Source organism: Coturnix japonica, chromosome 8 (genome assembly GCF_054131305.1).
Source record: "Coturnix japonica strain WE chromosome 8, WE-NBRP24, whole genome shotgun sequence".
Lineage (NCBI taxonomy): Eukaryota > Metazoa > Chordata > Aves > Galliformes > Phasianidae > Coturnix > Coturnix japonica.
In genome coordinates, this window is record NC_140670.1 from 18770098 (window position 1) to 18786038 (window position 15941).

The 15941-nt window shown below is 40.7% G+C and overlaps 1 protein-coding gene and 1 long non-coding RNA gene across 12 annotated transcripts in view; one reads left to right on the forward strand and one right to left on the reverse strand.

The window, feature by feature from the left end:
• HECTD2 (HECT domain E3 ubiquitin protein ligase 2) overlaps positions 1-9525 on the reverse strand; it is a 44231-nt gene extending 34706 nt beyond the window's left edge. The window contains exons 1-2 of one of the 9 annotated variants that reach the window (XR_014948875.1): positions 3459-3501; positions 2600-2673 (exon numbers count right to left, since the gene is read on the reverse strand). Coding sequence is in view for 3 of the 9 variants with exons in the window: in XM_015866881.3 (XP_015722367.2) it covers positions 2600-2673; positions 3459-3670 (286 nt within the window). In the remaining 6 variants the exon portion in view is untranslated. Of the gene's footprint in view, positions 1-2599; positions 2674-3458; positions 4811-9386 lie in introns of those variants that run through there. The other 8 variants (XM_015866884.2, XM_015866881.3, XM_015866885.3 and 5 more) reach the window with 8 other exon arrangements.
• Positions 7721-9558, forward strand: LOC107315934 (uncharacterized). Of its 3 annotated transcripts, none has more exons than XR_004307724.2 (4): positions 7724-7790; positions 7872-7925; positions 8656-8855; positions 9393-9558. It is a non-coding gene; the product is annotated as an uncharacterized LOC107315934 (long non-coding RNA). The 3 variants fall into 3 exon arrangements; XR_014948877.1 differs by having other exon boundaries at positions 8656-8782; XR_014948876.1 differs by lacking the exons at positions 8656-8855; positions 9393-9558 and adding an exon at positions 8031-8435 and having other exon boundaries at positions 7721-7790.
• The last annotated feature ends 6383 nt before the right edge of the window (positions 9559-15941 follow it).

Below are 15941 nucleotides of genomic sequence, written 5' to 3' on the forward strand. Positions count from 1 at the left end.
AAGAGAGTAGAAAGACCACATACTGAAGGCAAATGCATTTTCCCACTTAGAATAGAAGAAACACTCATCTGTTGCCTAGAGCTTGTAATTGAAAGTATTTCAATACATATATTCACAGTCCAGGAAGCTACCATGGATGGGAGAGATGTGTCTATGCTGGCTTTAAATTTGCAAGCATGGATGGATGCTAGCTTACTGCAGCAGTGCCATGTGTAATGAGGCAATGCCTATAACCATGCAATTAGCCGTAGCCAAAGTGATAAACAAGGGTAGTGGGCGATGGAGCAGTCAGAAAACAGGACAGTTTGTTTACTAACAGACAAGATTTGTGAGATATACAACATCCAAAACTTTGCAAAACTAAACAGAGATATGTAACTCCTGCTTAAGACTTTGCAAATTTGTTGGCCTTGAAGCCAAGACAAATTTCCATGCCCAATCAGTACCTTTAGCATGAAAGTATCTGCAAGGCATTTGTTTGCATCAACTTCCATATTTCCAGTTCTTTGTTTGAGGTTGATATTGTTTTGGCTTACCTCAGTGGTACCTTTTTCATCCTCAACATTCTCTTTTATCCTCCCAGAGACCACTTCTTTGCTTTTTAGAATCTCACGTGAGTGGCTTAAAAATCTTAAATCAGGTGGTGTCATTTCCTTCACAGCACTTTGATTTAAGGCAGGGTTCAGTCACAAACTGTTCCTCATGCCAGAAATGTGCTGCCTGGGCCTACACATTCACCGTAGTTTCTGGATGAGTTTGCAGCCTGTTCTGGACCCCATGCTGGTGTGCCCCACTGCTGGCTCAGATAAGTATATGTAAACTACAGTAACTCTCCTGAATGACTACGTGAGGGATACAGGCAGTGCATGACCCTGAATGTACTTTCTTGACAGGAAAAAAATATCACCTTAGCAGAGAGTCCCTTCAAGCTGGAGATGGTTCTGTCAACTTTCTCTAGAATTATCCTCAAACATATTTATCCTATCTAAAAAGTTTGTATTGTCAGGAAGGGAAAAAAAGTCAACTGCACATCTCTGCACAGTGACGTGGCCAGGCACAGACAGTGACAGGAATGACAGATGGAAACAAACCAACTGCTAACATTTGTTCACAAATGATTAGTAAATGCTTACAAGTAATAGATATGCTCACAGAGACTGGCATTTGGGAATGATACACACATACACAAAGTTAAATTTCCTGGCTAGTATTTTCATGACAAATTATTGAGTGTACCTGGTCACGTCTTCCTATACAGTCTGAATTCAAAATTTAACCGTAGCCAAATTCAGCTCTGGTTTAATGCGGGAACGTTAGTGGTGGTTTTTTGCCAACTATGGCATTGCTTTGCTGTTTTTTTTGTTGGTGTTGTTTTTTAAGATGGCCCTCAAATGCTTTACCAGTGTTTCCAGATCTCTGAGGCAAGCTGTTATTTCAGGAATTGAAATGGCCTTTGTCCTTTAGAAAGGATGGGCTGAGCTCAAATTCGGCTAGTGATGCACTCTCATCACACAGCTGTACTGTGTCTTTTTATTTGGGAGTACTTTTACTTCCTCCTTGTACTCTGAAGATCTTACACTTTTTAGTACAAACATATTTGGACCCTTTAACAGATGTGTGCTTTATGAGGTGGACCCTGAGTGGGCACAAGAGGAAGCATAGGAGGGTTGATGCATCAAAAGGGGAAGCAAAAGCTGGAGATAATACATTTCTTCTCTATGAGAGTAGGAGAGACATAAATGGTTGGGAGTTTTCCAACACAACAGGTTTTCAGCAAAACATTTCAGTTTCAACAAAAAGACCTGATTCATTGAAATGGAAATGTTTTACATAAAAACATCTTCTTCGCTGACCTTTTAGCAGAACTCAGGCAGGATTCCATCAAAATCCACCTGTTACTCTGCCAACACAGTTGGAAGGTTCACCACACTTGCTGTGTGAATCGCATCAAAAACAGGACTTTGTGACTTCTGAACTCCTGAGCTGCTTTGCCCTCCCATGCCTCCTGCCCACATCACCAATAAGGCAAGACAGAAGGTCCCATCTGCCCCATACCTGTTTTGAGACTGCATGGCCTCAGCACTTGTGAGGAATGACCCCACTGTTGCCATGCCATCCGCTGGTGACAGCCACCCACTTCCCTTCTAGTTAGACTAAGGTAGAATTGTGACTTACAGAATCTGAATTATTGTAAATCCATCTACCATTGCTGATAAGCTAGTTTGATTATGTTTGATATTCCTGCTAGAAGTAGAAATTTATGTCAGACTTGAGCTTGTCTTAGTCAGCTTTCCATCCCTGGATCACGTGCTTTCATCTGCAAGGTAAAAGAGCTCCCTTTTCCAGGAGGACATACACAGAATATAATCAAACTCTCCCCAGCTACGTCTGCAATGTTTCTCTTGTCACTAACATTAGGTGTACTGATCTATAGGTTTCTCTTATTCTTTGGCAATCCTCCAGTGTCTGGGGATACCTATTCTTCAAGCATTTATAAACAGGAAACTGTGATGTATACAACTCATAAGCTAATTAATCTGAGGCACTTACATGCAAGTTACCCAGCCATTGTTTTATACTGTCAGAAACTCAGTTTTACCTTTCTCTTCGGTACATGGCAAACCTTTGATTGAAGATGCATCATCAGACAGGTTACATTCTACTTGTGTATTCCTAGTATAGAGAAGGAAGAGCTAATAAGCAGTTCTGTCTTTTCAACACCGTTACATTTTCATTTCAGGTTCCTTGACATTACTGCCTGGTGCGATACAGCATTTGTACCAGCAAACTGTAAAAGGCTCCTGGTCACTGGTGTCTAGGCAACGGCCGATTTTTTAGGTCACTGATTAACTCTTTTTGTTTTTGTCTACCAGAGTAAGCTGAATTTTAAATTACCCCTTGCCAGGGAATGGGACCTTTGGGTTGAAAAAATAATTAGCCTTTGTTTTTAAAAACACTGTGGATATTTGAGTGATGTTCAGAGTGACGTTATCTCTGATGGTAACATCAGAAGAAATGATGAGAGAAAAATTCACATAGTAACCACACGATTTTAATAAGGTTTCCAGTTTTTCTTTCCAGAAAAAAAAAAAAAATAAAAATAAAAATGGCACTGTTTGGGAATTGCTTTTGCCCTGAAAACCATGTTCAATCTTAAAAATTCAGCCTTAGCTAACTTCACTTAACCTCCAAAGAGATGCAGTAATGACATGATCTTCCCCCAGGTGCTGCAAGAGAAAACAGGAGAGGCTCAGAGACACACCGTGTCTTTGTTGTATCCCATCTGGATATGTTTATCTTTACAATAGGACAGAGGCAGATATTAGATGCAGGATTTTAGCTTCTATTCAAACGTTACATAAAATAGAGGTATGCCATGTTTAAGGGGAAAGGTATACAACACTGATTAGAATTAAGATTTCTGCTCAGCGCAGCTTCGCAGATTTTGGCTTACTTACCCGACTAGGAAACTAGCTTGTCTCGCTTTAAAAAGAGAGACCGTTCTTGAGCTGAAGTGACAGCGAGAGATGTGGTTCACAGCCCTGCAGCGCTCTCTCGCTCTGCGCTGGCAGAGCCGGCACGATGCCCGTGGCGGCAGCTCCCTCCAGCGCCCGCTCGGCGCTTCCCACCCCGCCTGCCCCGCTCCGCACGGGGCTTTGCAGCCAGCCATGCGTTTTGAGTTTGCGCTTCGAAAATAGGAAGCCTGGGATCAGATCACGTGTGCAATAATTAAAGCATTTTGGGAACTAATGGTACCTGTGTCACTTGCCTTATCAATCTCGTATGTCAGTGTCGGCAGGATTAAGAGCTGGATGCCTGCGGGCTGTTGAGCATTTCGCACCTAAAGATGCCTTATCTAACATTCCCTTTGTCATGTCTAAACGTGATGGGTCTCGTTGTGTTTCCCATTTCTTAAAAAGACAACGACTAATTATTATCCATGAGAGAAGTCTGAGCAACATGCAGAGGTATTGCCTTGCACAGGGAGGAAAGGCCTGACAGCTGCAACAGTGAGTGCAATCAGGGCAGGGGCAGCGCCCTCACCCACTGAAAGGCGCTGTTGTTGCTCTCGAGCCTGCTACCTTCCTGTCTTTCTTTTCTAGCTGCTCTGTAAGGGATGCCTGCCTTGCTTTCCATTTGTTGTTACAAATCTACCGGAACCCAATGCAGAGGGGTAGCCTCTCCTCCAGGACGGTGGAAGGTCTTTTCCTGCAGTGGACTACACCCCAAGGATGTTTCTCCCCAAATCCTATTCCTCACATTCAGCTGCAGCCATGTGTGAGTCCACCTGTGGCTGTACCTCACAGCAACCTTCAGGATACGTCCTCAGGCAACCGGCGCTTGTTTCTTCCTAAACAGTTTCTATTCTAGTAAACCTCCTTCTCAAATTTAAAGCACAAAAAGTCTTATCAGTGGGCATGGAACAAAAAGGATGCTGCTAACACAACTGAGTATCATAAAGAAAGTGTTTAACTCCAGTGGTAGAAATTTATAAAAGCCAAATGTTGGTCCAGATAATAGGACTGATGTATCTGACTTCTTCCCAAGTAGTACTCTTTTAAGAAATATTTCCCTGCTTCCCCTTTGTGTTTTTCCTGCACTGTTTGTCCTTCAAAAATAAATCTTCCAGCATTATCACAACAATCTTCACCTCTACATAATCTTGTAGACCCCAGCTATAAACCCTCACTGAATGGAGTCCCCAAGACACACAGCAAAGCAGTAGAGAATCCTGGCACCACAAACACTTTTCACGATGAATATGAGATATTGGAACTAACAGCTATGCTAGGTCCCTATATAAACCATTACAAGTCATGAAACTGAAATCTGTCTCCCAGAAATAAATCTGAAAGCTTTTATTCTTGACTGGCTTCATCTCAGCATTGTTAGCCGGTGCTGGTGTGAGCAGAACACCATTTTCCTTATAAGTCTGAGTGATGGATGGGGCTCATCTCACTCTTCCGTCCTGCACTGCTCCTCCTGACCTCTCTAGGAAAAGAAATGAGCAGAGGAGGGGTCCTGCAGAGCTTTCTTTGAGCCTTTGCCGAGTGGAAGAGGCAGACAAGGAGATGGGAGTAGATCTGCCCTGTGTTGCAAAGCCTGTAGAGGGGCTATGCATATAGCACTGTCTCCCATATTTTCAGCTGATAATACAGAATTTTCTGATACTGAATACAGAGGCATCTGATTTGCTGGAGATCACAGCTAGAGTACAGACTCCTTCCCAAGACAGCAGCACCAAGTTATAATGTCATTTGCATTCAGCCAAGTTGTTCTATTTATAATAACCTTTCAGGTGACCCAATGACATACTTGGTGCAGTACTTCTAAAGAAGGAGACTACTTTCTGTCTTTTCAGTGTATGAAGTAGTGTACTATATAAATACTGCAGCTTAATTACCATCTATTTGGAATGTCAGTTAGGATCAGGTACTGTTTATAAACTCCTGATATTTCACAGTTTTTAATCAAGGATCACTCAAATGTTCATCAAGCTGAAACTTGGCATGTAAGCTGTCAGCACAGTTGCTTGGTTTATTCCCCAAATAGAGTGTGTTAAAGTTTTTAAAGGTGTGGAATGCCTTATTTATGCAGTGGTTGCAGATGTTTTAGTCACTTTTAACTAATGCAGAAGCTTACTGTATCACCTCTCTCCCTCCCCCATTTTCCAACAGTACAGCTCTTATCAGTGAAGAATAAGAAGTAAAAATCCCCTAGCAACATCCATTAGTAACACTTGTTCTGGGTGAAATAGAACTATCCTAATGGATTCACCAGAAGTGAGGGAGAGAGGGAGAACTCCTCCAGTGGACATAACATCACCCCAAATAATGACATATTGCTGACAAAATCCTACTGCTACCAATTAGTAAGGAAGAGCCTCCTCCCAGAGATTACTGTGACCAATGACTTCTTTATTCTACCCCTCTTGCAGAGGAATACTCCATCTGTTTGCAAAGCAAAGAGAATTTATGGAAGGAAGATAATGTTACAGACAAATATGTTTTATGATTAGATGTCTTCACTCCTTGGGATTCAACTAGCTTCAAAAATGCATGAAGACAAGATTATACATTTGCTCATACATAATGTAATGTACTCACTGCTCAAACTTTTTTGTTTTTTCCTCTGAAGAATGACAGAATTTCAACACTCATGGGGTATGCTTTTTTATAAAGCATTCATCAATGATTGCTTCATATTATGTTCAGAGATGTCAAAATAAACAGATAATGAGACTATGTCACTTGGCACTTAGTGGCCAAGATTTAGCAACACACACCTATGGTAATCACGACATGCAAATGTTTTAGGCCCACTTGTCAGAATGAAGCAATAGGAAGAACGTGAGTTAATTTCTTTGGGTTTCAGACAGCTGTGGGTAAGAACTAATTTATGGCCACGTTTTGAAATCATACCAGCAGGAGCTTGCTTTTCAAACAAATATTCCAGTATGCTGTGAGGGAGGTCATGCAGCTCATGCCATCATTTGATGGGAAACTTGTCAGTAGGTCTCCCCCCTTACTGCTACTGCTCTCCTTGTGAAACAGCAAACACTTTCTGATCATTATGTGCTCTGTAAACTATTTCTGCAAAAGCTTATTTACAGAAAATTCAGGGATTCTCTTTCTTAATTCTACAGATCTGGAGGTTGATCCTAATCATATTTGTTTTAAAATTCCAGTCCTCAGTGTTGTACATATCTGAACTTCAAAATGTTAAATTCACTTGGCAATTAAAAACAATCTCACAAACAGCCAAAAACAACAGCAAAAAACCCAACCAAAACCCACAAGGGGTTCTTCTTTGTAACTCCTTTGCTTTTGGAAAGATAAATGAAAAATTAAGGATTGCTCTTTTTTCCTAAAGTTTTTCCTAGTGTGGGAGCTTTCAATGTCCTAAGAATTTCTTCTGTAGCTGTCTTCAAGTAAGACAAATGCCAGGGCTTTTCTTTGTAAGTTATCCATGCTGGTGATAGCCAGCAGAGGCTGAAATGCCACGAAAGCTTCCAGATAGTAGAAGCAAATTCTGCTGTTGAAAGAAGCTGTCCACCCTTCCTGCCTCCCAGCTACTGGCTGTCATTCTACCACTTGCCTTCCCTTCTGTGTGTAGGTATGCCTTTCGCAATCACCTGGTTCTGCTACAATGAGGGAAAACCAAACAAGGGTAGTAGGACATTCATGAAAAGATGTCCTGATGCTGCAGGGACCAGCAGCAATGCTTGGGCCATACAGTCCTTCTGTGTCAGTACTTCAATCACCAATTCCAGGCTGCCATTCCCCACACTGGTGTAGGTGTTGTACAACTAAGGGCACCAAGACTGACCCACAGGAGAGACTCGGACAGAGACCCCTTTGACCTGGGATTTGGAGTGTAAATCCACTTCTGGCACCTAGCTGTGCAGGAAGGGAATGCTCCCATATGCTTTATACTGTGAGAACTGCTCAAAGAAAGTACAGGGAATATTTTTTGCTTGTGGTGTAATTTGACACATGATATGCCACAGCAAGTTTCTAGGGCAAAGAATGCTATCCTAGTATGCATCTGATATAATTAAGGATGTATGACTTAATTACCAGCAAATGGCAGCAGCCTGAACTGATACCACTGGAGTGAGATACAACATTGTGGCTTTGCTTTCCATCTAGGGAATTGCAGTATGTGCTAAAAATACTGTTGAGCACATGGAAATACAGAGTGTTATCACATACGGGGGGGAAGAAGGAATGTCAGACCCATTAGAAGCAACCATAGAAGAGGGACAACTTAGCACTGAATGTCCTGAGGTAAGGCATTTTAAGTTGCCAGCAAGATAAGATGGGACTTAGTTGCCATTCCTTATCCCTCCCTCCATTTGTCCCTCACAGGATGAGAAAACAATCTATTTGGAAGCAACTCATAAGTAAAAAAAAAGCATACAGGTAAGCATGTGAACCATATTAAGTATTAGTTTTCTGTCACACATTTTCTCTCTGTAACTCCTTGGGGATGTTGTTTTGTAACAGAACATCTCATTTATTATTTAGCTGTATTTAAAGTCACTCATCTCTGGATATATATGGAAGAGGATGCTGTTTGACATGGGAGGATTGTGGTGACTCTTGCTCCCTGCAGCCTGTCATATGCCCTGGCTTTGCTGTCCCAACTCTGGGTGGCACACAATGACTGCAATTCAAGAGAGCAGCAGAAGAGAAAGGTGCTTCTGACAACCTTTTTAGAAGAAGTGCCCACGACTCCGTGAAATTCAGATTACAGAGGGCAGCATCTGCTGAATTGTTTAGATTTGTACATTCAGGCACTACAATCATATAATAAGAAGAGAGAGTTACTTGTGAAGGACAATAAAGTAGTAAATAAAATTTTCTGGATAACTAACTAACTAACCAACCAACATGATGAGATTTCAGCCTTGGAGAGCTATTGAGCTAATTCCTGACCATTTTACTCATATGAGTAGTTTCATTAAGAGCAAACTGCTTCTAGTAAATTGCTAGTTATAATAAAAACAATTAAACTTGTTGTTTTAGTTCTTCTTCTTCCACATTTTTATAATTCTAGTCATAACCATTAAAACTTGTACTTTTATACTCTGTTGTTGCAAAATGCTCTTCACATCACACAGCTAAACTGCTTGGTTTCCTTGTTCTGTAGGACTCCGAGTTTAGCACGTGCAGAATAGAGCACGTGTAAATACATCCAGAACAGGTGCACGGAAGGGCCGATGCAACTGTCTGCTCATTCTGCCTGCAGGAGGTACACGGTGCTGCAGAACTACGAGGTTGGTGGATCCAGAAAGTGGGACCCAGTGAATTCCATACCAAAGTGTTGTCAGTATCTGATGCACACAAGAGGTATGCTGAACATCCAGAACTGCCTGTCCCGCTGGACACAACACCACACAAAGACAGTAATCATTTTTATGCCATAAAAATCAGGTGTGTCTTATAAATGTATCTGAAAGGTGCACCCCCAAATTAACATAGTGATAAAGGTTTTGTAATTTAATAATTAATTTTGAAAAGTTGCCCTCCCTTTCTTATCCTTTAAGTAGCAGTATTAACGTCATAGTGGCTTCTGTCAAGTTGTTTTATTAACACTACTTTGTTTTTCTTTTTTAATTTGTCATTTTTTTATAATGATTCTCCATGCTACATAGAGAAAGGGGTGGCTGCAAATGTATCGGCCTTGAACAAGAAGTTTATTTTAGAAGAGTTATTTGTTTCTTTTCTTTGTACTATTCAGGAAGCACTTAAAGGTGAATAACTAGCTAAAAAATCATGATCTTTGATAAGCATGTGTACAACATGTATAAAATTCTGTGAAAATGAGTTAGCAGAATGTTATATGATTCTGTGGGTAACATTGTCTCTGAACAACCATACCTTTAGGAAGTGGATGGAAGTCAATGGAAGTCGTTTGTCCTGCCCATGAGAGGTGACACTCCAGAATACTCCTTTGTGCCTGTTCTACTCGGTGGCATTGCTGAGAGGCAGACTGGCTCTGTGTGCAGTGCGACAGCTATGGAGGGAACAATTTCCCTTTATTTCCATTCTGTATGAAAGAGGAAAAGGAAGGTAAGAAAAACTGGCAATCTGTATGATGCAGAAAACTCTAAATGAGTTTTCTAAATGCTAACAGTTGGAAATAAGGAAATAGGCGGCTCAGAGATCTGAAGAAAGAGTTTGCCAGGAAGATAAGAAAGGGGAACTTCCTGTTTTATAGCCGAAATACAATTTCCAAAATATAAAGCCCTTGTTCTATGTTTTCTTACAATATGGTGGGAAATTCTCCAGGAAACTAAAGGCAGTTTAGTGAGTCTGAAGTATTCAATCTTTACTTCTTGCAAGATTGATGAACAGTTATAGAAACCTCTTGGATAGTCCTAAAGCTGGAATCTCTGGATTAAGGAGGGAAATGTGGTCTGTCTTAAGGCTGAATGCAGTCCTGCCAAAGTTCTTCACTGTACACTGTGGTGTTCTGCAGCCTGTTACACAGCACTTCTGGCTCTAGTGCAGATTTTTCACAAGAATCAGACAGAGGGCTATGTCTGAGCACCTGTGGGTCATAGCAAACACATCCCAGACTGAAACGGTCTTTTGAGTCTGTGTACTGCATCAAGTCCTGATGCATTCTGAAGCTCCTAATCTTTCCACAATGCAAGTAAAAATTACGGATGGTAACATACTGAGGAAAAACTGAAAGGACAGGTCAAGAACACAAGACATTCTTATCCCTGTAGTTTTCCATTTGCTCATGTTACAATGACTGTCCGTTCTTACGGCTTGTTCCTGTCTGGTGAGCAAAGCACTCGCTGTGTTGCACATGGGGCTCATGTGAGTTCAGCTCACATGGGAAAGCACATTCCAGAGGGCAAGTTGAGTTGTACCACTGTGCCCTCTAGTTTCTGTGGCATAAACCTAGACCCACTTAATTTAAACAGTTCTGCCTAAAATCAGTGGCATATTGGAGTTTTTTTGCTGAAAGGTTGTTGGAAAAGGAGATAAAACATTAGTCATATGAAGTGAAGTCAAACTGTAAATGGTGCAAACCTTGTTTTCCTTTTCAGAGTAAAATTAAATGTATGCAATCTAATTTAAAAAGACAAGATGCTTTTGAAATATAACATCTCATTTTAGTAAGAAGTCTCACTGAAAATCTTTTCTGCTACCAAACAGACATTTGGATGACATTGCCTGGCAGCTTGCTACAACACAGTACAAAGGGAATTTCTTCCAACATTGCCACATTGGCTTTTTAAATTTGTATTGAGATCTCATTACTATAAAGCCATCACCTGAGAAGAATTTCTCATGCTTTAGGTGGTAACAAATCTTCCAGAACAGTTCTAACCAACACTTGGGTCAGTCTTGCTAGTTTACATAACTTAATATATCAGAATACTGGTTGCTGGAATGAAAGAAAAGACTTAGGTATAAATTTCAAGCATTTCCTTCTGAGTTTTGGTCAGCTTCTTTGCAAGAGAAATGAGAAGGGAATAATCGATAACCCAAACATGGCAAGCTGCAGCTCAAGGCTTTAAGTTAAAAAAGAAAGCAAAACCAAAACAATATTTTCTTCTCCTCTCCCCCCCCCCCCTTTTTTTTTTCCCAACCAAGTGTTCGACAGACTTTGTGAGAAGCCTTGGAACAATTTCCTTTTTTGACACTTCTAATTTAAATGACTTACTAGAAATGAATATTTCACGGCAAATCAGTACTCTGCTCTTTAAAGCATCTTCTCTTTAGTGCTAATTATTTCAACAAGGACCTATACTAAAGGCAAATCCTGTCACTTCTCTAGATTGTCTGCATTTACATTATAAAACTAGCTTCACACAACAGTTAAAGTTCTTACATCTGGTGCTTTCTAATTTTTACTTTTTAGGAACTCCCACTTAAAGAAGTGACAGTTTGAAGTGATCCAGCATTTGGAAACTCTATTTAACCAGCTATGGCCTCATTAGTTGGAAAAAAAAAAAAAAAAAGAAAAAAACAAAAACCAAGACTACTAAAATTTAATCCTTATCTTTTTCACTCTTGAAGCCGAAGCCAACTCTGATTTCTGTGCTAGGAATTCCAAAAGTCATCTTTAACCCTCAAGGTCAGTTTGAAATCGTGTATTGACTAAGAAAGACAGCACAGGCTGTTTAGACACCTGTGAGTGTGGAGATAAGAAACTTAGTTTCTGCTAGACCTCACTACTCTTGTCTGAATAAAAACAAAATCAAGAAAAGCCACTAGCTGTAATAATTTCACAGTCTCATGGGTCCAGATGTAATAAAACAGCCTCCTAACACAACACTTATGTGGAAGCTGTCATTTGATCAAATGGAAGGCTGGGAATCTTTTCCACATACCTTGACCTAGGTCAAGACAACTCTGTGTACAACCACATCTTCATAGCCTGTGTTGTCAGTGTTTCAGATGTACTTTCGGAAGTTCTTGCCACAGTCCCTTAAATATGTTGTGCACACTGAGGAAAATGTGTAAAGCAAAGCCCACGCTCACCATCCCACCCTTTGTAGCTCCTTATTCATCTGGTCACACTAATCATTCAGCAGACCATTTCTCATGAGCTACAACTAGAAAAGAGCCTTCCTGAGTCCTGGCTTCTGCCTGTCCCTCACAGATTAGCTGAGCATCCAGGTGGACTCTCACATTTGGAACCTGAATAACAAAAGCAGATGTGAATGTCCTACTCTGTAGGCTCTGCAGTTACACAGCACAGAGGCTCACCTGTCCCTTGCTGGTATAACCCTCCAGATGAGAGCATTAAGTGCGTAGGGCTGCTCTGTATTGCTGGAATAGCAAAAAGTAAGCAACAAACAGTATAAGCAACAGCGTTAATAATCTCTGCACTCATGTCATAAGCAGACTGAAGCTGGGAAAACACCTCAAAGGAAGAAAAAGCTGGAATTTCATATTTCCACTCTTTGTCCTCCAATCTCTGAGCTGAATACTCAAGATCAATTTTGTCTTTTTAAAATTGCTGTTCACAGGAACCAGACTTCACTGCTTCAGATAATCCAGTAGCCACACATGGCCTTTACAGAGCACTGCTATGCTTTCTGACTGAGAGGTGGAGGGTTTTGCTTGCTCTGAGCTTTGCATGCTCTTACCACTTCCCACAGCCAATCTCCCAGGTGCCAGGCATATGATACAATTCAATTCAAGTTTTATGAAGTGCGGCTTTCTATAAGGATGGAGTTATCATCACAAAACAAACTGTTGTTTATTATCAGACTCTACAGATTTTGACAAGTTTATTACTTTTAGATATGGAACTTCAACTCCCATTCATTGGCTATTATAAAAGCGATTATGGCCTCTTAAGCACTTAATAAAAATGATGAAACAACAAACTAACTGAAAGGAAATGCTGTAGGATCAGCTCTGCGTTTAAAATGAGCTTTTACTGTACTATTTAGCAAACACAAGGGTAAATGCTTGTCAAATGGTTCTTTTGAAAGAGTAGAACAAGTAGGACAATTAGGGGGGAAATTATATGTTTAGGATTAAGTCTTTTAAAGGAAAATCCCTTATAATACCATAGCTGAAAACAAACAAAGCATAATGTTTTCCATTTTTCTATAAAGGATATTACAAGAATTCCTGCAGCAAAACTGAGATGTGATCTGCAGACACAGATTCGGAACTCTTTGCAGTGTGTTCTAACTTGCTGTGGTGTGGTTGTAAGTATGAAGAGTTCTGTTGTGCACAGATGGTCACAGAGTCACAGAATTGTAGGGGTTGGAAGGTACCTCTAGAGATCAAGTCCAATTGGCCTGCCAAAGCAGGCTCCCTGCAGCAGGATGCACAGGTAAGCATCCAGGTGGGTCTTGAATATCTCCAGAGGACACTCCACAACCTCCCTGGGTAGCCTGTTCCAGTGCTCCATCACCCTCACTGTAAAGAAGTTATTTCACAGTGAGGTGCAGAACTTCCTATGCTCCATTGTATGGCCATTTCCCCTGGTCCTGTCCCCACAGACCACTGTGAAATGATGATCTTCAAGTGCAAAAGATCACTGCTCTATTTTGCATGATGAAAAGTTTCCAGTAGTTTTATGGCATTCAACAGCACTGTTTATAAACAAAGGCCGGATTGAACTATCTGCATTAACAGCTACTTAGCTTTTATCCTCAGCTCTTCTCAGTTTTTCCTCAGTTTTATCCCTCTTGTGACCATATAAACTACATGAGCAATTGTGCTTCTGTCAGGCTGGTGACCCTGCTGGAACTGCCTGAATCAAACCAGGCTGATAAATCTTAGCTTGGTAGCTGCTGCCAGACATAACAAGGACATTCACTGATGTCAGCGAAGCTCTCTGTGAAGCGAGGTGCCTCTCAATGGGAGTAAATGAATCTCACGTTGTTCTGCTTGCAAGCAGTTTGAAAGTCAGGGGAGCAACAGCCAAAAATTAAGATATCTTTTTGAGTGATTAAACACTTATTATAAATACATTAATTAGGCAAAGACTAAGTCAATTAAAATGATTCTTCACATGAAAGCTAACAAACAACAATGAAAAAAATCACATATTCCAACAGAAAATCCATCAGTATTTACCTCCTTCTGGTAATACAGTCATAGTTTAGGCTAAGCTCATCATAAAACTTAAATGAACTGGAAAAAAGAACATTCTGTTTTTCAACTGTTAAAAACAACTCACTATGATGTAAAGTTCTCCATTGGCCCGGGCAGTAAGTCTTTGTTCTTTTAAACTCCTTTGTATACACTTTTTAATCTTTTGCAATGGGGGCTTAAAAAGACATTAATTTGGCTTAGTTTGCATGGGAATGATGTGATCTGCAGTGTAGTGTTTGAAAAAGATTGTTTGCAAGGTTGTACTGTGTGACAGCAGCACTTAGATCTGTCAAAAATCTGAAACGCACACTCATTCTGGGAAAGGCTGCCACAGGGAAGGAAAGTGAGGTGATGCAGGTCCCTAAGCTGCAGTTCCAGAGTCCTGTGGCATGTGGCCAAGCCTGTGGGCAGACCCAGAGAACACCAGCTTTCTCCATTAGCAGAAATCCCAGAACAGATCTGATACAGAGGAACAATAATTCTCACTTCAATTGTGCTGCTTAGCAAATAAGCTTGCTTAAATAATTTTTCTTGAATAGTGTTCTAAATTAAAATAATTCTTGCTTCGGAGAAACTAGAATAGGGGAGTATCCTAAATGCACGAACAGCTGATAAGACGAAGAAAGTGACTTCTATGTGTATGTGATTATTATAAACTTCTCTTTTAAAAAGAGTGCTGTTAACAAATGCATAAACCAGTTTATTAAATGAAATTGTCTGAATTACAGCTCGAGTATAAGATACACATGGTGGAAATTACCATACTTCACAACCGTTAGGCCTTTAAAAAGCCTAGTTCGTATGTTTTCCCTGTAGGAATTGGAGCCTTTTTAGCTTCCCCACTAGTAGATTTTCAGAAGCATCATTTCAGAACATCTATGCAATTCTGACCCCTGATTTATCACAGCAGGGCAGACCTATGGTCTGTCACTTGCATGAGTTGAGGTAGCAGTTGCAAAGATAGATTTATTTCTTGATATAATTTATTTTTAACATGAGCTTTCAGATAAAAGCTTCTCTACTCAGAATTAAGAGAAAAGATCCTTTTGGGCAGCAGTGGCGGGCATTTAAGGCACTTGTAGGATGGTTGTCCAAGTTCTTGCTCTGTTGCTTGGTCCAAGGACTATAGCCTTGATGGTGTATAGCCCCTGAGCACAAGGCCACTGGCCATTTTGGAACAAGCCTCTCTCACAGTGTCAGGAGAAGAAAGCTCTCACACTACAAAACTGACGATTCAGGTCTGTTCTGGGATGTCCTGGTTGGAGGGGGTAGAGTAAGACAGATTCTGTGGAAAGGATCAGTGGTACAGGCCTGAACCAGAGCACTATGTTCAACCTAAACAAATAACTATTGTTTCAGAGTTTGGACAGATGGCTGACAAAACCAGCCAGAGGCAATTCAAAGATAATATTCATGTGATGTCCCACTTCCCCATGTCAAGGAGAAGCATGTTAATCCACCACTGGCACTAATCCAGCACTGGGCTAGGACATTAGAAGGACTCAAGCAGAAAAATAAAATAAATAAAAAAATTAAGTGGCTGATACTAGTAAGCACAATAGACAGAATGCAATCTTGAATTCATGAACTACCCAAACTACCAAAAGAGGTACCAGGAAAGTCATAGAATCATAAAGGTTGGAAAATACCTCTAGGATCATCAAGTCCAACCATCAGTCCAGAAAGAACGCACATTGCAGGTACTGCAGCTGAATCATACTTCAGATACCAGGTCTGGCAAGCTTGAAGCCAATAACTGAGAGCAAAACAACCACCTACCTGTCCAGCCACAGAATGAAACCTTTCTGTTCACTTCACTTAGGTATGAAGTGGGGCAGTGACAAGACTGTT